General features: G+C 33.8%; 1 protein-coding gene and 1 long non-coding RNA gene across 3 annotated transcripts in view; one reads left to right on the forward strand and one right to left on the reverse strand.

The window, feature by feature from the left end:
- On the forward strand, positions 1-715 carry LOC111695137 (uncharacterized). The gene is made up of 2 exons (XR_002763804.1): positions 1-553; positions 610-715. It is a non-coding gene; the product is annotated as an uncharacterized LOC111695137 (long non-coding RNA).
- Positions 716-4,090: 3,375 nt separating this feature from the next.
- The window catches only part of LOC111694839 (uncharacterized), a 58,246-nt gene continuing 39,162 nt past the window's right edge, over positions 4,091-23,174 (reverse strand). The window contains exons 7-15 of one of the 2 annotated variants that reach the window (XM_023463905.1): positions 19,930-20,053; positions 15,735-15,822; positions 15,474-15,629; positions 15,099-15,104; positions 13,967-14,061; positions 12,469-12,534; positions 12,103-12,177; positions 10,053-10,141; positions 4,091-8,889 (exon numbers count right to left, since the gene is read on the reverse strand). In XM_023463905.1, the coding sequence (XP_023319673.1) occupies positions 4,718-8,889; positions 10,053-10,141; positions 12,103-12,177; positions 12,469-12,534; positions 13,967-14,061; positions 15,099-15,104; positions 15,474-15,629; positions 15,735-15,822; positions 19,930-20,053 (4,871 nt within the window). In that variant the 3' untranslated portion in view covers positions 4,091-4,717. The remainder of the gene's footprint in view (positions 8,890-10,052; positions 10,142-12,102; positions 12,178-12,468; positions 12,535-13,966; positions 14,062-15,098; positions 15,105-15,473; positions 15,630-15,734; positions 15,823-19,929; positions 20,054-23,174) is intronic. The other variant, XM_023463977.1, reaches the window with a different exon arrangement.

Consider the following 23,174-nt stretch of genomic DNA (forward strand, 5'->3'; position numbering starts at 1 on the left):
CGTTAAAATACTTTTGTTAAAACAAATTCGAAATATAAGGAAGACGATTGTTCCGACTCAAATGCCGATGTCAATTCCCTGGATGTGTGTGTACACTGAATACACAGAATCCTTTTCCGCCATACAACACACCCCACATGTCAAATCTCCGCTCAACCTAGCTCCCGCTTCACCAGTCAGTCAGCGGAAAACACTCACGAGATTCACAACTCCGTCTCAACCCTGGCTCCTTTGTGATGATGATTCAGATACGGAACCAACAACAGAAGACACTGCTTACACCTAGCTCCGCGCTCCACAAAGTTCCAGAGATCCGGGCGGAACCAGACTTCCTTCCATTATCCTGTATACAGGATAAGTCCGCAATCTCTCCCTCCCACAGGAGAAGGTAACAATAGTTCGCTCCGCAGGAGAAGGTAACAATAGTTCGCTCCGCAGGAGAAGGTAACAATAGTTCGCTCCGCAATGTTCCAGAGATCCGGGCGGAACCAGACTTCCTTCCATTATCCTGTATACAGGATAAGTCCGCAATCTCTCCCTCCCACAGGAGAAGGTAACAATAGTTCGCTCCGCAGGAGAAGGTAACAATAGTTCGCTCCGCAGGAGAAGGTAACAATAGTTCGCTCCGCAATGTTCCAGAGATCCGGGCGGAACCAGACTTCCTTCCATTATCCTGTATACAGGATAAGTCCGCAATCTCTCTCCCTTAGACTAAGCCTAGTTGTGAGAAAGCCTGCCGTCAAGATTGATGATCTGCATCACCATCATGAAGTTCTACAAACACCTTCTAACTGATATTCGTCTATAGTTTCTTTATTAATTTCTAAACCAATCAATTTAAGCCCCACTTGGGAAAATATTTCATAACCTTTTGTTTTAATAAATAAAGATTAGAAATACCGTTAGATCTCTTTTATTTTATCGTATTGACTTTTTTAAAAGTCAACAACTTTATAAGTGAAACTCGGGTTTTAAAATTAAATATATATAGTTATTGTAAACGATTCTGAATTTTTATTCCAGCTGTAACGAACCTTAAATTAAGTAAGCCATGAAACTCTGAATTGAGAAACTTTACCAAAGGCAACTTCCCAAGGGTATTTTTCCAAGTGGCAACTTCCCAAATGTACGTTTTCCCAAGCGGCAACTTCTCAAATGTACATTTTCCTGAATGACAACTTCCAAAGTGGCAACTTCCACATGAAGAAAAGGTGGCAACTTCCCAAATGTACGTTTACCCAAGTAACAATTTCCCAAGTGTCAACTTCCCCATGAAGGAAAAGCGGCAACTTCCCACATGTACATTTTTCCAAGTATCAATTTCCATAAATAATTCACTATATTTTCTTTAAAACAAGGAATATCCGCAGCAANCGGCCCCCTAGCCCATCCTAGCCGCCAAGCTCGGCCCCTAGCCCATCCTAGCCGCAGCGCTCGGCCCCCCATCGTAGCCTGCGGCGCCTCATGCGCCTACCCTAACCTTAAATAATGTACTTTATTTTCTTTATAATAGCTGCAGCGCTCGGTTCACTAGCCCATCCTAGTCTCAGAAGGCTTAACCTAATCGTAAATAATAATAAGGATCGTTTAATACATTTTTGTTCTTTGAAGAAAGGGTGAAGGCCACCAACATATTCTTGCCTTTCTAACTGAGAGAAACTGAATGACATTTTTTGAAGTCGCGTACTTTCTAAATAAAAAGTTGATTAATTCTTTAAAAATGTAAAACTTATATGTTCATTTAATACTTCCTTCATAATGAAGTTGCTACTTGGGGAATTGTCATTTGGGAAAATGTACATTTGAGAACTTGCCACTTGGGAAATTGTCGCTTGGGAAGTTGCCATCGGGGAAAATGCCTTTGGGAAAGTACCTTCTGAATTATCTCTCTTGAGGGTATTCCTTCTTTTTGAAAATTCATTCTTTCTAGGAATTTAAGGCGCTTTGTGCCCCTCTTTTTAGTATTAGTTGAAGCTTTGAAATTTTACATTAAAAGCATCCATTTTTTTCTTCATTTCGCATAAATTATTGTTTTTATGATTGATATCCACAAAAAAATAAGTTTCTGTTTTGCTTTTAAACCCAATAAACAAACGAGCCAAATATATTAATACAATGTGTATATACATATATGTATAAATTTAAATATATAAATAAACAATATCAATATATATAAATGTGTAAACAAATAGTATAAATATATAAATGTATAAAGAAGATTTATCAAAAATCGTTTCCCTAAGTACTTAATATCAGATGGTACTGTTGCGGAGTAGTGAGGGGAGATGGTTATAGTTCCCGAACTAATGCTAAACGACAAGAACTTTTCTTATTTTGTATTTCAGGATTTAATGCTAACATTGGATATAACAAAATTCTGTATTCAGAGTGGGAAGGGGGGGAATATTGGGACTGAGTCTTGATTCTGGGTGTAAGTAAAAACTATTGTTCCCGGGGGGGGGGGGGATAAGCTCCCCACGGCGACCAACCCCCTCCTAATAATACAATTATTCTAAAAAACTTCACCTAGTAGCACACTAAGTGGTTTGGTTATCTTTCAAAGTAGGGAAATAATGATAAAATCTGGTCAATTTCTACACAAGACGACATTTAAAGTCAGACTGTATACAGAGATAATTCATTTTCCTCAACTATTTTCTATTTTTATTTTTCTTCTTACTTTTTCTGATACCGACTGGTACTATTTCTGGCACTTGCTTCATTTAAGTATATAAATCTTCTTCATAATTTAAAATTTAACCTAACTTGATTTTAAAAATATTATTAAAGTTAGATTTTCCTATTTGCATTATTGAATCGAACCCACCCACCCCCACACACACGTGGGGGGGGGGGGTATTAAAGGGGGTCATGGGGGGAGGGTGACTGTTTAGTTACAATACTTCTCTTAAAATGCATTTGTCTTGTGTTTCACGTTGAGAATGGACAAAATGAATTTATTCTTAAAATCTTTTCATTTACAAACATTGTATGAATTGTAGCTAGCTTTGATTTATAATGATTTCAATTTGTAATTCATAATTACTTTTCTCGCTCATAAATTTATCCTTGAATGGATCCTGTAATCCCTCAATATATTTAGATGTCGTCTTTGTTACAGCGAGTATTTCGGAAGAAAAGCATATGTTTTATAGTAAAGCACAAGAAAGCACAGGGGTTTTAGAATAATCTAAATATATAAATAGATTCTAACAGCCATATTGAAAAGATTTAGGGCATCCAGCAACAACCCAAATCCTTGATTTAGTCAGAGGAGCGTGTTTAAAAATCCTATTTAGGAGTTTTCAGTGAAAGTGTGGGTTTTCGGTCGAAATTCTTAACTAAAACATATCGTTTAAACAAATAAGAGACTTCTCAAGAAAAATTCTTAGGCGGCCAAGCCTTATTTGACATAAAAAAGAGGTTTATGGAATAAATTCATTTTGATTCTAAGTTAGCCACAAATATTTGGAATTTTTATTATTCTTTCCAAAATATCAATTTAATTTTACCGATTAACAAACATGAGGTCTATGTCCTAGTTGAAATCTCTGAAAATGTTGAGCAATAAACACCTTTTCCTAAAACTAAATTTCTATCCCTTTACTATTTTCATGTTTTCTGAGATGGAATTTAAAGAATTTGAGCCGCTGTTTAAATCCGCCAAAAGACGGGCGGATTTTTGGTAATGTCAATTTGGTAATGACAATTTGGTAAGGTGACAATTTGGAAACGACAATTTGGTATTGACAATTTGGTAAGCTCACAAAAGTGACAATTTGGTAATGACAAATTGGTAAATACAAAAAAGTGACAATTTGGTAATGACAAATTGGTAACGTCATAAAAGTCATAAAAAAACCCTGTTTAAATTAAGCGCCAGTTTGAATCTTGAAGCATTGATACAATTTTAAGTGGAACCAATCATATTTAAACCGCGGCTTAAATTTAAACCGCCGCTCAAATTCTTTAAATTCGGCCACTGAAAGCATATTTTTTCAATACACTCTTTTTTCATCCAGTCTAACTTAAGCTTAATTTAACTTTTGCATATTTATATCAATGCAAAAACAAAAATCTTATTCTGATAACGAATGAATAACATATATTTTATATTGTATAAAATACGACTGATTACAAGCAGAAAATAGAATTCGCAGGTTTATAAACATAACAAGGTTTTCTCAAAGAATGTAAAATATTTCTTGAAACTGATTGCAGGGTACGATATAAAGTACATTAGGGGGAATACATTTACATTGATGAGAAATGAGAATAGTATAATACTGACTAGATAGTTCTTCTTTGTAAAAAGATAAAGATCAGGGCTGACAACTTGACAATTTGACAACTTGACAATTTTTAAATCAATAACTTGACATCCTGTAAATTAATAATTTGACAACTTCTTTAATACTTGCCATTTAATAATTTGATATCAAAACAAACAAATTGTCAACTTGTCAATGATAATTTGACAACTTTATTTGACAACTTGCCAATAATTAATTCTACAACTTGTCATTTACTAACTTCACACCTTGCCAATTAATATTTGACAATTTGAAAATTAATAATTTGACAACTTGTCCATTGATAACCTAGACATGCAGAATTTAATTAATTTTAATTTGTTGAAATGAACGATTTGAGCAAAAAGGTCTAGGGAAGATTAATACTTTATAAAAATGTGTCCCACTGTGAATCTAATACTTGATTAGAACATCAGTTCTTCTGAACCTTCCTTGACTACATATCTACCAGAATGATCAGATATATCACGAGGTCTGGTCTGATAGTTTCCCTCTAATCTTGATTCAACATTTTCTGGTTTAGGTAAACAACTTTCAGAAACAATATCTTCTAGTCTTATTGGGAGGCTTCCAGATTCATCATCATCTGGTCTTGTCTGGTAACTTTCAGTTTCTGGTTCCTCTGCTCTGGTGTGATAACTATCTGTTACACAATCCTCTGGTCTAGTCTTGCTGCTTCCAGAATGCATGTCTTCTTGTCCGGTGTTATAGGTTCCGGATTCAAAATCATCTGGTTTGATCTGAAATAATCCAGATAGTTCGCCATCGTTTTCTTTAACGTTTTCTGGTATGCTAACATCTGGAACATTTTCATCATAGGATTGTTTTTCTTCATTGTCAAAATAGTCAATAGTGTTTACATCCTCAAGGATCTCCATAGAGTCATGGAGAGAACCATCCAAGTCCCTGTTTGTATTATTGTTTTCACTGGATATAGAGTTAGACATCTCAGGATGAATCTCTATAGGAGAATTGCGTTCTTCAGTCTTGATCTCTTCTGCATTTGTATCATCTAGGTCCTCCTCTAAAGTATCCTGATCTATCTGTGTAAATTCAGTTATCTTGGGAGATTCAATGTTAGAGCTGGGAGGAGACATATTGTATTCAACCTGAACATCATCAAAAGACGGGTTCGGCTGTAGCTCCAGGTGTGGACCCATGTTCTCCGGTAAGTCAGAGCTAATACTTGGAGCATTTTCATTATCTTCACTTGTTGTATAGTTTTGTTCCTCATGATCACTAACTGAAGTATTATCTGCGTAAGGTGGAGGCGGGCCATCTGATTGTGGGGATCCTGACTCATTAGAACTCTTTTCACTAATCCGTGATAGAGTTCTCTGGTGAAACGGACCTAGGAATCCGTCTCTGAATCCAACAGGTTTCTGGAGAATATAAGAACCGAAATCTTCCTCCGGATAGGAATGCTGTGGATCCACGATATCGTATGGACCGGTAGGAAAATCTAGACAGCTGTTGGACAGATCTCTGACAGGAGTATCAGCGTCAGTGCTTAGTTCCAGGTTGAGCGGACAATCAAAACTACTTCCGCTGCTGCTGCGTGATGAGGGTATAAACACAGGATTCTGTAAAGGAGGAGGAACAACATTTCGAAAACAGTAGCTGTCATTGCAAGTACACTCGTTTAAGTCTACATTAACTCCATCCTCCTGGAAAGGAACCGTATCAAATTCTGATTCACCATTTGTAGAAACAGATTCATTGCTACCAACTTTTTTTACATACATGTCTGCTATTAAGACTTCTTTGGCATCTGAAGATTGAAAGTGTTGTAACAGTCTTCCCGACGAATCAAAAGATTCATTAAAATCATATTCCTCTCTAAAAACGTTTTCATCATTTGGCACTTCAGTAGTGAAAGATTCAATTGTATTTTGTGACTCAAGAAGAGCTTCCGCACGTTCTTCGTAGGTTGATTCCTCTTTCTTTGTGATAAGAACCTCACACTCTGTTGTGAAAGACTCAAAAGTACTCTGAGATTCTAGAAGAGTTTCCCTAGTATTAACAGGACATACTTCCTGAGGATCAGGAGGCCCTGGATAATCCAGGAATACATTATCATCAATTGAGTTCTGTGAAGTAAACGAATCTATTGTAGTTTGTTTCTCCAGCATAGCCTCGGCTCTATCCTCGTAGGTTGATTCCTGTCTCCGGGTTACCGGAAACTCATGCTCCAGGTTGAATGAATCAAATGTGTCAAGAGCACGAAGTAAAGCACTTTCTCGTCTTTTCCCCAGATTTGGTCGTGAATCTATTTCTGTAACTGAATCCAAAATGTCTGGTTGCGGTTCTAAATCACCCTGAAAGGATTCAGTAGTGAGCTGTGACTCCAGGACAGCTTCAGCTCTCGTTTCATATGTTGATTCCTGTCTTACATTTGCTTGAGAGAGAGAACTATGTTTGTTCTTCTTTATAGTATTTGTATCATTGCATAAATCGAGAGAGTCCGGGGTTAAATCCTCTCCTTTAGGAGTTACGTCATCTTCAATATCCGTATCGTCCTTGTTACTTCCAAACTGTGGAGGTGCGGGCAAACTTTCAGATTCAACCAGTGCTCCAGAGCTCTCAGATTCCATTGGGGGGCTCAACAAATCCAGAGGGAGAGACAGGGTGTCCGAATCAAAATGAACTGCTGCAGGTACAGAATGGTTAGAAGGAGCTGATTCACTCTCAGTTGATGAAACTTTATTGATCACCCTGGGAGGAGGTAAAACTTTAAAGCTCAGACGGTTGGAAACTGATTCAGAATCCTCAGAGGAAAACTTTCCTGATATCTCCAGGTAGGTTTTAAACTTAGTCTGATCCATATAATATTTGGGAGGAAAAGGTTTCTTTGAATATGTCTCAGATATCGGAGAATGAGAGCGAAGTTCTCTCTCTATTCCTTCCGGAATATCATAAATCCGTTCTTCTACTTGTTTATAGTTACAAGGTTGGTTCGTTTTCAGAGACGAGTTAAAGCTCCGGGTTGCACTGATCATTGGAAGCTCCGGGTTTTCTGGAGTCGGAGGAACATCAGAACTTGATGCATAATTCAATTCATTTTGAGCACTGAGAGCTGAAGAACTATCCTCGAAATCGTGTTGATCTATAGTATCATCCCTGTAGGAATATGCATTCTTTCTTGGAAGATCTGTCAGTGCAATGACAGAGAAATCCAGGGATTTCGGTCGAGATATCCGGGGGGAAGCGTGGCTACTGGAGGAATTAGAGGAACAATCAACACTCAGTTTTCCTCGTGTAAAGGTTATTGGAGATTTTTCTCTTCTCTTCTTCCCTGGTAGAGTTCTAGAACTGTAGGGTTGAGGGCTGATGTGAGAAGAAAAGTATTTTAAGTTTGTAGGGCTCTGGAAGATCAAACTTTCGTGCATTCCGCTATCTCTAGAATCGTCTCTAACTTTGCCTCCATTCCTGTTAAGTTCTTGTTTAGATTTATTTTTTGGAAAATATTGAATATTTGAGGTCGAGGAAATATTATCTTCCTGATGAACTTCATGACCCTGAAAACAGTTTTGGTTTTCTTGTTGCTCATCTTTTAGACTAATCCTAGATCCACTCCCACTCTTACTCCCCTTGGAGCTCTTGGACTTCTGAGAACCTGAACCCGATGATCTTCTTCTACTCAGCGTAGATACAGGTTTCTGGAGATTAACTGAATCTGGAACAGGACTTGTCGACATCCCTGAGCTGTTTATTGACAACCTGCTAGAGTGGGTGCTGGAGTGGTTATTAATCTTGTTCTTAACATTGCTGTTAACATCATCCCGTGTTGACTGACCTGGATCATTATCTAAAACAAAGTTTCCGTCCAGGTTTTCAACTCTATTCGGAGTTGGAGGCATGGACAGGGGTTGAGAGTATGAAACTGAATTATCGAATGAAAGTTCAGATCTGGAGAGAACAGTTTTCATATTCTCGGAGAATGAGTTAATCTGGGCCTCCTCTTCTTTATCCAGGAGGTCGTAGGACTCATGACTAAGGTTGTCCTCAGAGGAGAGATGATCAATTGAATCCGGGTCCTCAGATTTTGCAGATTGGTTGGAGTGAAGAGAAGTATTAGACTGAGATTGATTTTTTCCCTGATGATCCATTCTACCAGAGAAATTGGGGACAACAGTAGGATCCGTCCTAAGCTCTGTGGTTCCGGTCCTAGAGGAAACTGAATTTGTTGCTCCGCTCTCTAGGGACACATTAAAATCACAAAGGTTTCGTCTCAGGAGCGCTTCCCGAGCACGCTCTCTTCTCTGAGAGTTTGGTTGAAGAGTATTTATCCCTAGTTGATCCTGCTCCTGGTGATGTAGATGATCATGATGAAAATTAGGTAAATGTTGTACACCATAAACCAATCTACGAGGACTAGAATCCATTGAACCAGGAGAACAAGGCTGGGGGACAAAGGCTGTGTGACTAGACGGTCTCCGACCCGAATATGGAGAATCCATTGAGAAATCATCAAAATCTCTGAGCCTGGATACCGTCCGCCCCATTGAGTATACAGACCTATGGTCGTCAGGAAATAGATTCATAGAACCACAGGAAACAGAAGCCGATGTACCAACTAGAAGAGAGTTAGGAAGGTTAGTATGGTTAGTAAGAAGAGGAAGATGGATTATATTCATTAGAATTGCAGGGATTTTTTTTGCGAAAAAATACATTATTTATTTACTTATATAAATAAACATATCTCCATACACTAAAAAAGGCATATTAATTGAAGAAATATTGTTAATTGAATGAAAAGTTTTAAAGACAGAAAACCAATTTTCGAACAGAAATTTCTGCCAGTTGTTATATTAGCTTAATATAAAACCTCCAACTAAGCTCAGTCCAACCCGTTATGAAGCTGAACATCTTGTTGAATACAATAAACGGAAGCGTTCTGATTAAAGATTGTTCTCATCAATTTATCCTGACACCCGGATATTGAGATGCAAGGTTGTTTTTTAGATAAAACATGAATATAATCCATCTAACTATACATGCTCAAGATTAAAGTGGAAAAAGGAAACTTGAGAAACTCTCCAAGATACAGGAATAAAACGTTTTTTAGAATTCTTAATAAAAATAAATGTGAACAAAATAAAATATTAATCTGATTTCTTGATTTGAAAGTTTTCAACTTTTAATTCACTACATTTCAGAATGGAAAAAAAACAAAATAAAAAGAGAAAAAAAACTTAAAAAGTAGAAATTATTCTTTGATACATAGTTCAAAACTTGAAAATATGAAAACGTTTTATTCCTGTAAGGTTAGTTAAGTTAGTTTGGTTAACTTTGAAGAAAAGCTGAAAATTGGAAATATAGTGTGAAAGTGTGAAACGAAGAAGAGTGGTTTACAAGGTGTACCTCACCCTGAAACTTAAGACAAGGGTTCTGTGGGTGAAAAAACTGTTTTGATAAAAAATTGAGTTTTTTCCCCAAACTCTGATTTTCTAGTCTCTATATCTTTGCAACCCAATGTTGTAGACCTTAGATATTTCAAACTATGAATTCTGTTAAATCAAATAATCTGAGTTTGAAATATCAAAAGGTTCTACACCGCCAGGTAGAAAGTTTTAGTTTTTCTATATAATGTCATTGCAAAAAATCATTTGTTTAAAAATCAAAAAGTGAGTTTGCTTTTAAGAAATACTTTCTTAAATTACAGGCTGAGGTGAACCAGGTGTACAAAGTGAACTAGGCGTACTAGGTGTACATGGTGTACATATTGTTTGTACATACCAACATGGTTGTCTCCGAGGGGTAGAAGGGGTTGGGCGGAAACACTCATCCCGACATTACCCATACTTCCGTGCAGAGAACCAACATGTCTAAAAATTAAAGGATTTAAAAAAGAAGAAATTAAAAAAACTGTCTCAAAACCAGTTATTACAGAATCAATTACGGTCTGAAGTGAGTATTCCGTGGCGGTCATACCAAGCGTAGATAACTTTAATTGAGGGATCAAGCATTTATCATCCAATTTTAAAATGCCCAAATTGGATATGAAGAATAACTAGACACTGCACAGTGTAACAAATCACCGACCTCTGAATATGATTACATAATCCCCTTATTGAGGGGAGGAAGGCAAACCACATCAATCTCTAGTCCGAACCACATTCTCCTAATTTTCTCGTCCGAACCACCTCGAAATCCTCGTCCTTTCAATATTATTTTTTTTAAAGTGTCCGATCCTTGAAAATAAATACATTTTTTAAAAATATGGCGACGTTAGGGCATAGAACATGAGATAGAATAAAGTTTTCCAAGGATTTTGAGATGTTGGAATCTTCAAATCCACGAGAATGATGTCAAACATTATTTATGTAAAACTTAAATCTCTTCTGCCTCCATAATGGCTAACCTTCGTGATATAAAATAAATAGCAAAATATTCGGCATACCTCTGCCTATAATTTTCCCCATGGAACCACCCGGAAAAATTCTATGGTTTTCACTATAGTTAACAAAAAAGATTAAAGTTCTATAAACTTGGAATTATTTGCGGCATTATACACCAGGAATATCTGAAAATGCGCGTTAAAAAGGTGTACATTTTTAAGGACATTAAACTCTATATTCAAACATCTACACAATTTGTTTTGAATCTTTGTGAAGAAACAATCTCAAGGAATAATAATTGTCTTAAAACATTTTTTTAGAAAGTGAATATTTGCAAATTATCTTTTTTCCATCTCATAATCTGAGTTCTTTTCCCTTATGTCCATTTGACAGCCCAATTTTTTATTTTGAATAATCTTTTTGTTTGTTTATCTTCTTGTGATTTTTACATTTTTTATTTTTTTTATCGATTTTGATGGTTATTATATCGTTAGAACTGACGAGGGTCAACCCAGACCGAAATATATTTTCAATAAATGTGGAACTAACATCTACTGTTTTACTCTACAAGAGGTTTGGTCCATCACCATCACTGAATTTTAAATTAAACTTGAAATCTTTAATTCAATTGAAACTTTTTACTTTGATTTACAAAAATTTGATATTTCATTTATGCCCTAACGTGGCTTGATTCTTAAAAAATAGTTATATATGGAAGGATTAGACACTTTAAAAAAAATAATATAGAAAGGACGAGGATTTCGAGGTGGTTCGGACGAGAGAATGAGGAGAATGTGGTTCGGACTAGAGATTGATGTGGTTGGCCTTTCTCCCCTCCCTTATTGCTTAAAGCTAAGAAGTCTATAATATCCGCTTTTAGTTTTTAAAAAAGCTTCTGGAAAATCTGAAAAGTTTAACATACAAAAAATTCTCTCGAAACAATTGTTGAATATCATGGATAGGTAAAACTACCCTGATCTTTCATCTATCTATATTTTATTTATTTAAAGTAAACTGCAGGAGTTATTCTGAACCCCAGGTAAATTACACCCATCAGTACTTCCCCTAAACGATATTATAAAGCTCTTCGCATATATGTACATATATTTTTATTTATGTTAGCTAAGGCTGGCCAAACGGCTGGACCAAATTGGCAGACATTTTTGAGGGAACCCTTGAGTATCCCGGGGGCAACATAGGCTTAAAAAATGCGATTTTTTTCTTCAAAAATCTAATTTTTTTTCACGGGCAACTTCAGCTAGTTGGTCAATAAAGATTTAGGATACAAAAAAATATTAAAAGAGAATTAGTTTTAAAAATAATTTTCCTTCTTAAAAAATAAAAAAACTTGTAAGCTCAATCTGGATTTACTTCAGTGGCACAAATGGTATGGATCCTACGCACTGCCAGTAACGCAACAGTAAGTTTTAATTAATTTAATACAATACCTTTGGAATGACTGCCGCTTAACAAAGTTTTCTCTGACATGCTCCTGCATTTGTTTCTGTGTTCTCCCGCTATACCTAAACATTTAACAATTCTAAAAATACAAAATAAAATTAAAACTTCTGTCCGAAAAGATAATTAAATTATTTATTTATATACGCCCAATTAGGGTAAAAACAAAAATGCATTATTGACCACACAACAACGATGTCTCTAAAACTTGACATTATGTAAGTAACCGTATATTTATAGACTTTAAAAGTACAAAATTATAAAACAAGGAAACCCGGCCCAACATTTTAAAGATCAAAAGTTTTAATCTCTAATCCTGAGGATCTCTTGATTAAACGCAGAATAAACAAGCTGACCTGAATGATGAACCTCTGCTAATTATTTTAGGTTTTTCTCTGTTTCTAACAGGAGTCTCTGAACACCTGACATTAGTAACCTCGGTCAACCCAAATATGATTTGGCATAAATTAGATTAAAATATATCCAGGCATTTAAATCTTAATGTAAGCTACATATTAGTCGGTGCGAACTTAAACAAAGTTTTGAGCATCATTATTATCTGTTTATTAAATATACAGTATTTTTAGACTTACAGAAGACTCAATAAAAATCTGAGATTTCATACAGTGAATCCCAAATATATGAAAACATATCAAGGGTTTTTTATAAATATTTAAGATCAAATGCCGCGGAAAAATGAGTTTAATATAAATATATAAATTGCATTCATATTACCTTTGATTTAAAAATAAAAATAAGTTTCTTTAGAAATATCAACAAACTTAAGACGGTCTATTTATTCATATATATGGGATTCACCGTATTTTAAAATTGTATTGCCTTAAAGTTTGCTTTTGTTACACTATGCAAAATCTTGACTCTGGCAGAAGATACACACCTGACAGATTTATTAAATATTCGTTAACAAACGATTGGTTTTGCTTTGTTTAAGCATATATCTTCTGCCAGAGTGAATATTTTTCATAATTTCACAAAAGATGGAAAATAAAATTTTGAGTTACAGAAGACTTTGAAGATTTATATATGGCTGAGTTTATATGTTTACTCCGTTTGGAAAGGTTGATTAAGATGGTTATGTTTACTCCGTGTGGAAAGGTTGATTAAGATGTATATGTTTACTCCGTGTGGAAAGGTTGATTAAGATGTATATGTTTACTCCGTTTGGAAAGGTTGATTAAGATGTATATGTTTACTCCGTGTGGAAAGGTTGATTAAGATGTATATGTTTACTCCGTGTGGAAAGGTTGATTAAGATTTATATGTTTACTCCGTGTGGAAAGGTTGATTAATATGTATAAGTTTACTCCGTGTGAAAACTTGAAAGGCTGATTAAGATGTATATGTTTACTCCGTGTAAAAAAGTTTATTAAGGTTTATATGTTTACTCCTTGTGGTAAGGTAAATTAAGGTTAATACGTTTATTCCGTGTGGAAATGTTGATAAAGATGTATATGTTTACTCCGTGTAAAAACTTGAAAGGTTGATTAAGATGTATATATTTACTCCGTGTGAAAACTTGAAAGGTTGATTAAGATGTATGTGTTTACTCCGTGTGAAAACTTGAAAGGTTGATTAAGATGTATGTGTTTACTCCGTGTGAAAACTTGAAAGGTTGATTAAGATGTATATGTTTACTCCGTGTGGTAAGGTAAATTAAGGTTAATACGTTTATTCCGTGTGGAAATGTTGATATATGTATATGTTTACTCCGTGTGAAAACTTGAAAGGTTGATTAAGATGTATATGTTTACTCCGTGTAAAAACTTGAAAGGTTGATTAAGATGTATGTGTTTACTCCGTGAAAAAACTTGAAAGGTTGATATAGGTTTATTCCTGAAGAATCCATGATGCTCAACACATTTTTTCCAGAAGTTCTTGCACTGGTTTCTCTCCTCGAAATAGAATTCCACAATATCCTTGTAGTATCCCTGAAAAAACAGCTATTCAGTTTAACTCATAAAAAATGAAGTATTATTTGTTAAATCTGTACTTACTAGTCGACCACAACTATAGAGATGCGAGAATTTTATAGATAAAAAAAATGGAAAGGATGAAGGGAAAAATACATAGATTTCGATAGTTTTCTGAAGAAAACTATTAAAAGCATCATATCTTCTTTCTATCTATGAATTAACTCTACAGTATATAGTATATATCTTCTTAATGACAGTTCATCTTAAAGCTAATAAATCATTGATTTTATTTTAGATCAGAAATCTGAATTTCATGCACTTTAATGCCTAACATTTTTTTCAGATTGAACGTAGGTTATTCTTTCATCGTGGAAAGGTTACGGGTGAAGGTAGAGAACAAGAACTGTATTGTTATGTGTATACAGCTTAGGTTTAGAGTCTAATCCTACCTAAAGGGAAAAGTCGTGAAGTGTGTAGACCAATTTCAAACATAGAAATGGAGTCATGACAAACTCAAATATTCTAATCCTGATGGTTTAATCGTCAAATATTTAAAACTTAGATTATTTAATCAAATAGAAAACATAGTTTAAAAATCTAAGGTCTACGACATTAGGTTGCAAAGAATTAGGGATTGGAAAATCAGAGTTTGTGGCAAAGACTCAATTCTTTTTCGAAGTCCTAAGTACTATTCTATGTTGATCTAGTTGTTAAGGAATAACTAGTTGTTATGGAATAACTGGATCCACATAAAAGAGTAAATAAAGAAAAGTTGTAAAAAAGGGTAAAATAGATAAAAAGATCTGGAAAGGGGTAAAAATGACCTTGTCAACTTACATGTTTAACTCCCTAAGCAGCAGAAGTTTAGAAGTATTATATAAAAACATACAATACATTTTCTAATAAAAACTATATAAATGGTTTGTTCTCTAGTTTCACACATTCACCGAGATCTGACATTTAGTCCATGTTTCTTGTTTCTCTCAGCAAAATCAGATTTCAAATATGAATCTTGAAAAGGCACACGAGAACACTTTTGTATAAATCCGTACCTCAGGCTATAATAGATTAGCTTCATTCTTCCCTCACACAATTCAACAGAAAATAAAAACTTGTCAATGTTTAAAACTTTCAAGTTTTTAAGTTCATGCTTTAAGAAACTGTTTGTTAAGAAGAATTGGGCTGAGACTTGAATTGAAAAGGATTTTAGTGTGAATACTGAATAGACAAGTAACCCCCCAGACACACATAGACACAATTGCTAAATAACTAGGTCTTAAGCTTCTCCGCAGAATTGACAAGCTAATAAAGGCAGAATCTCAAAACCTCCCCCTCCCCTTATTCGCTCAGTTATCATTTGTGTAAATAAAATAACATAAAATGATAAAATAATTGTTTTACTTTTGATAAAAATATTATTTACTTACATAACCCTCCGGATGAAGTTTAATCAGGAATTTTTTCCTCTTGAAGCTGAGTTTTCTAATCTTGGCCCAAGAGAAGGTGTTAATCTTGGTGTAGTTCTGGAACACAAGAACACCCATATGCGCTACAGACAGGTTTAAAGCAACTGATTCGTGGTCCTGGAATTAATGATAATAATAATAATAATAATAATAATAACGTGGTCCTAATAATAATAATAATAATAATAACAATAACAATAATAGTAATAATAACAATATTACCTTGGCAAGATGCATTTTTATCCCATAGAGTTCGCAGCGCCTAGCAGTCTCAAGGAGGTTGAGGTCAGCCTCACCAGGCGACTGTCCTCTAAATATTATTTTCAATTAAAAGCATTAAATTACTCTTTGCAGTTTTGTTTACTTCATCAAGAATAATTCAGCATACAAAATCTATGTTCAGGTTTAGTTTTCAGGTAAAGCTGAGTTCCAACGCTATAGTGAATATAAATATAAATAGACATTTGTAAGTTATTCACGAATTCCCTCTTATATATTTCATGAAATGTTATTATGCAGCATACATATATTAATGTAAGAATATTTTTATTATAGTTTTGTTTCATAAAAACATTCCTCTAGCTTCTATTCATTCCGACAATTTCATTTCCTCAACGTTAATTTGATAAAAAAAAGTCCCAAAAAAGAAGATATATTTCTGTCCCTGGCTGACGCTTAACTATAAGTTCTAGTAGCTTGGTATGTCAGGGCTATGTTGGGAAAAAAACTAAGGCATGTTTTGATCCGTAATTCAAAATCCATTAAACATTGTGTAACATATGGAAAATATGAATTTAAACGAATAGTTCAGCAAAAAAAGTGTTTAGAAGAACAAAAAATTTAATTTCTGATGAGCTAAAACCCGATACGAAAATGAGTGGGAACAACCACCATGTATGACAAAAACTTTGCAAACGGAAAACCTAATTAATGTCAGTTTTCAGACTGCAGAGGCTGCAGGGAGCTGATAACTTATTAAAAAAGTGATGACTAATTTTTCTGAACGAATAAATTAGTTCTCAGATTAAAGAATACTCCGATTACACATTTTACATTAATATAAAAGGTAAAATTAATCTATATTCTGAGAACCCAGGGTAAAGTTATATTCTGAGGAACCAGGGTAAAGTTGTATTTTAAGGAACCAGGGTAAAGTTATATTCTGAGGGCCCAGGGTAAAGATATATTGCAAGGGCCCAGTGTGAAGTTATATTCTGAGAACCACGGGTAAAGTTATATTCTGAGGAACCAGGGTAAAGTTATATTCTGAGAAACCGGGGTTAAGTTGTATTCTGAGGGCCCAGGGTAAAGTTGTATTCTGAGGAACTAGGGTAAAGTTATATTCTGAGGAACCAGGGTAAAGTTATATTCTGAGGAACCAGGGTAAAGTTATATTTTGAGGGCCCAGGGTAAAGTTGTATTCTGAGGAACCAGGGTAAAGTTATATTCCGAGGGCCCAGGGTAAAGTTATATTCCGAGGGCCCAGGGTAAAGTTATATTCCGAGGGCCCAGGGTAAAGTTATTTTCTGAGGGCCCAGCGTAAAGTTATATTCTGAGGGCCCAGGGTAAAGTTATATTCTGAGGGCCCAGGGTAAAGTTATATTTTAAGGAACCAGGATAAAGTTATATTCTGAGGAACCAGGGTAAAGTTATATTCTGAGGGCCCAGGGTAAAGTTATATTCTGAGGGCCCAGGGTAAAGTTATATTCTGAGGAACCAGGGTAAAGTTATATTCTGAGGAACCAGGGTAAAGTTTTAATGAATATATTCTGTTGATGGATCCACACTAACACGGATTAATGGATTACTAGACAAAGCTTCAAACAGATTCTGTATCATTTACACAACGCACAGTATTTCAACATAAATATGAAGACGGGGCAGTAATTTCTGAGGCAATGTTCATCTATGCACGTTTGTTTTAATTGTATGTGTCTTCCTGTTCAGTTCTAAAGAACTTAACTAAGTTTATTTTTATTGTAAAATAAAAGCCAACTCGATACTCTCTGCAGATGATCTTTGTTTAAAATAATGTTTGTTAAAATTTATGTTTTGCTTGTTTACCAGTGTCAAGGGAACCATTATAAGCTCAAAGAATATTTATATTTAGAATAGGTTTCATTATATCCTGCCATCTAGTTTTTAGTTTTATAAAAATAGAAATTTCAAAAATACCAACTTCAAAAGTTTCAATTATTAATTAAAGCTTTGTATAAACATTAAAAAACTTTAATGTTTGCTTTCAATTTTGATATTAAATGTGATACTCCAAAAACCATTTCTTATATTATTCAAATATCTCAAACTCTGATTTTCTAATCCCGCTATCTTTGCAACTCAATGTCGTAGACCTTAGATAATTATTTAAAACTATGCATTCTGTAAGATAAAATAGTCTAAGTTTGAAATATCAAAGGTTTACATCATCACGTTGCAAAGATATAGAAATTAGAAAACTTGCGTTTGTGGCACAGACTCAATTCCTTTATGCTCTCAGAAGTGAAGATTCATAAAACTTTTTTCCCTAAAAAAATGAAAACTATTTAATAAAGGATCTTTAAAAGTCTGAATGGTCTGTATTGCATTGATTTTTTAGAACGAATCAAGTATATTTTTATCAGCTGCTCCCGATCCAATAAATTTATCCAAGTTACTATTTTAGAGAATTTTCCCTGAAGAAAATGGAGTTTATTGGAAAACTATTCTGGAGTTTGCAACACGTTCAAGAATATATTTATTCTTTCAACGGTCCACACTCCTAGCTTAATAGTTACTAGATCTAAATATGACCTGGCTGTATCGGAATATATTCTGAAGTGACCATGGTGGACCATTTAAATTAATAAGAATATCTGAACAAAATGGGAGATAGAAACAAAAAACTGAATTTAAAAGAGGAAAAGGGATTTGACAATTGGGTTCACTGACTATTTTTTCTTCATAATGCAAAATTATTCTTAAATTATTACAGTATTCCCCTTTTTCCACTTAAAAAGAAATACGTAAAGCGCGATCAATGACCAGAAGTTTAAATAAACCAGAAGTTTAAATAAACCTGTCCGATTTTAAAATTTAATAGAGAACAGATCATAACCAGGGAAACATAAAAGAAGAGTCTAACATGAATACAGAACTTTAAAAATAAAAATGTAAATTATCTGTGAAAATACAAAAACATAAAATTGCGAACTTTTGATTGGAACGGAAATAAGGGAAGGAAGTTTAAAGCAAAATTGATTTCCAGTTTACAACTTTCAAATCAAAATAGATTTCCAGTTTACAGCTTTCAAATCCAAACTATAAATATAGATTTCCAGTTTACAACTTTTAAATAAAAACTGAAAAATTAGATTTCCAGTTTACAGCTTTCAAATCAAAACTATAAAAATAGATTTCCAGTTTACAACTTTTAAATAAAAACTAAAATAATAGATTTCCAGTTTACAGCTTTCAAATCAAAACTATAAAAATAGATTTCCAGTTTACAACTCTCAAATCAAAACTATAAAAATAGATTTCCAGTTTACAACCTTCAAACAAAAATAGATTTCCAGTTTACAACTTTCAAATCCAAACTATAAAAATAGATTTCCAATTTACAACTTTCAAATCCAAACTATAAAAATAGATTTCCAGTTTACAACTTTCAAATCCAAACTATAAAAATAGATTTCCAGTTTACAACTTTCAAATAAAAACTACAGTGAAACCCTTAATAACGAATATATCGAAAGAATTCATAAAATGTCGTTTTCTTCACTTTCTGATAATGGAATGTTGCCGATATTTAGTTTTTTAATTAAATGATTATATGGAACTCTTTAAAACTGTTCCCGCATATTGATGGCTATTTTTCTATTTTCGCTAATACTGAAATTTACGTAATATAGTATGAAACTTATTGAAAAATTGTCAAGACGACATTTAATAAATTTTTCCAATGTATTCGTTATTAAGGGTTTCAATGTATGGAAATAGATTTCCAGTTTACAACTCTCAAATCAAAAGAATAAAAAATGTGTGAAATATTTACGAAGAGAGACACAACAAAGTTAAGAATATATTCGCTTTTACAATCGTATTTATAGCAGTATGAGATTGGTTTAAATATATGCAATAAAATATTTTCATTTTGTAGTTAATATGAACTTTGCTTCCAGCTTCTACTCATCTAACCGGGGATTTAAACTTTGATTCAGCTTTAAGTTAGATTTGAGGCTTAAACTAGGAACCAGAGAAATACACAATTATTTGAATTTATTATACTTTTACAGTTGCAACTCAATAAAAGTTTCAATATTTGCTTTTAAGCAAAGAAGTGTAGAATCATATATCGAAAATGTGCCAAAATATGCGCAAAATAAATGAAATCAAAATTAAGTCTTTTTTCACAAACATAAGAAAAAAATTATCTTACGTGTGTTTTTTATGGTTCTCCATTATTTTCCTCTGAAGTTCTTTATCCTGGCCAGGCACGAAGTTGTATGTAGAAAGGTAAGTATGGTCCGGATAATCCTCGCCTGCATAGTCTCCACACTCAGCTAAAATATAACAAGCTAAACAACTTTCATAGGATACTCACTATGGGGTATATGTTTTCTTGAAAATGTATTACCCCCCTCCCAGAGTAAGGTGTGTATCGCTAAATTGGGGGGGGGGGGGGGAAATTAACTTTTGGGCAAAAAGTATCAAAGAGGATTAAGTCTTATTTTGACCCCCCCCCCCCACACACCATCAAAGTCATTTTTCTCATCATTGTAAACTCTTTTTTTCAAAGGAGTTCAGTCTTTGCCACAGATTGAATATTCCATTTTCTTTATCTTTGCAACCTGGCGGTGTAAACCTTTGATATTTCAAACTTAGATTACATGATCTAACAGAGTTTATAGTTTAAAATATCTAAGGTCTCCGACATTGGGTTGCAAAGATAGACTAATTAAAATATCAGAGTTTGTGGGGAAAACTCAAAACCTTTCTTAAAATTATTAATTTTTGTAATTATATACCCCTGTGTTCATAAAATATTCTATTTATAAAGGAATTGAATCTTTGCCACAAACTCTGATTTTCTAATCACTATATCTTTGAAACCAAATGTTGTATACCTTAGATATTTCAAACTATGAATTCTTTTAAATCAAATAATCAGAGTTTGAAATATCAAAGGTTTACAACAACGGGTTCTAAAGATATTGGGGTTTAAATAATTGATTTTGTTACAAAAACTCAATTCCTTTACTATTTAATGGGATTGTAGACTTTATTTCAAGTTCCAATTAGAGAGTTGCATGTTTGATTCACAATACCCTTAACATCTTGGTCTCTTTAAGAATGAATGAGATATCCATGATTTCTCTTTGGATAATTTTCAATTGAGGGTTTTCCAAAAATTTACTTTCGAATTAATTGCTACAGAAACAATGGAGGAAAATTGTGTGAATTAAACTCTTTTAAAGCTAGAAATGGACGACATAATCCATATTTAATAAGATTAAATAAATGTTTAAAGAATACTTGTTATATTAAAATGATAAACTTGATGATATTACAATGAATTTAGAAAAATGTAAGAGAACTGTAACTAATTATCCCTATATCTTTGCAGCCTTTAATTTTTCAAATTTTGACTATTCCATTTAGTTTGAAAAAGCTAATGTCTACAACATCAGTTTAAACATATATAATGTTGAGAGTTTGAGGCGAGTAATCGGTCCTATAGATTAATAGTTATGAATTACTCAGAATTAAAACGCGTCTTCAAGTTGATTTTAAAAACATACCACTCATTAATCTAGAAAAAATATGTTATTTAGGAATCTGTATTTTCTTTTTTGTTGTTGTTGAGAGAAAGAGATGGAGAGAGAGATTTCTCAATCGGAAACCCTTGATTAATTGGCCAGGATTTTCTCGTATAACATAAGTTTTTTATTTGTATTTATTTTATGTTTTATTTTTTCTCTTTTTCTCTTTACAGCTTCAGACCTATATTTCAATGTAAATTTGAATTTATTGAATTGATTTATGCTTTACATTTCTCGAACATTTCTTTTATATTTTTCTTTGTTTTGTGAATCACTAACATTTGTTTATTGAATAATATATATGTTAACGTATTCCATTTCATTTCATTTTCATTCATTTCCCTCATTGTAAAATAAAATTAAATAAAAACATATTATTTTGTACAATTCAAAACAATAATACCAAACATAAATTCAACTACATCCACAAATGTTTACACCTAAAAGTGGGATTGAGTTTTGCTGAGTTCTAAAAATAAGACGGATCGGAGTACTGTATTGAATAATTATTACAAGCAGCAGACCATGGAAGAACTAATTACGCTCCAGGGTTGCTGTTTACTTCAAGCAAAACAGGATATTTCTAATTTCATGGAAAAAAAGGAGCACCTGTATCAATCATTAAATAACTCATAAATGTTAAACCTATCTGAAAATTTGTTTATACTGAATTTAAATCCTGGTGAATTTCTCAATTAACTGGATATAAATCTTAGTTCTCAGCAGAAGCGTATTCAGGGGGGGCTATGGGGGCTAAGCCCCCCCCCCGGGACCAGTGAAATCTATTGATTTCAGGGGGTTTTCAGGCCCCCGACGGGTGCTGAGACCCCCCCCTAGAAAGAGAACAAATTTAAGCCCCCCCCCCTTGGACAAATTGCTGAATACGCCCCTGGTTCTCAGTCCCTATAACCTCGAAGCGGACAGTCCCTTTAATTCCGAGTTAAATCTCGTTTCCTCTTGATATTTGCAGAATTTATCTGACAAGTCCAGCCAGGGGTCTAGTCTAAATATGTAAACCACTCTCCTGTAAATTATCTAGATTAAGAATGCCCAAAATCAGAAACTGAACAATCCGCATATTTATCTGAATGACATGGTGCCCATGTTGGGACAAATCTGTGTGCACAAAACTAAGATTTGCTTCTTTCTCCGTCCTGCCCCCAGATAACGAGACATTTACACGTGAACCCTACAGTTGGGTTCAATGAATTTCAGACGTGACTTATTCCTTGACTCAAGTGTTAAATTGTATAAATATGCCTTCTAGCTGCTGGCTACATACTTCTAATATGGAAATGTACACTTCATACTTGTACAGTAAACATATACTGTACACCTCTTACTCTTACAGTAAACATATACTGTACACTTCATACTCTTACAATAAACATATACTGTTTACTTCATACTCTTACAGTAAATACTACACATATACTGTACACTTCATACTTGTACAGTAAACATATACTGTACACTTCATACTTGTACAGTAAACATATACTGTACACTTCATACTTGTACAGTAAGCATATACTGTAAACTTCATACTTGTACAGTAAACATATACTGTACACTTCATACATGTACAGTAAACATATACTGTTCACTTCATACATGTACAGTAAGCAAATACTGTACACTTCATACTTGTACAGTAAACATATACTGTACACTTCATACATGTACAGTAAACATATACTGTTCACTTCATACATGTACAGTAAGCAAATACTGTACACTTAATACTTGTACAGTAATCATTTACTGTACACTTAATACTTGTACAGTTAAAATATATATATTTTAAAAAAATCTGTATGAGTAATTAAATACAAGTCTAGGGGAAAGTAACTTTTGATAT

Source organism: Eurytemora carolleeae, unplaced genomic scaffold, assembly GCF_000591075.1.
Source record: "Eurytemora carolleeae unplaced genomic scaffold, Eaff_2.0 scaffold79, whole genome shotgun sequence".
Taxonomy (NCBI): domain Eukaryota; kingdom Metazoa; phylum Arthropoda; class Copepoda; order Calanoida; family Temoridae; genus Eurytemora; species Eurytemora carolleeae.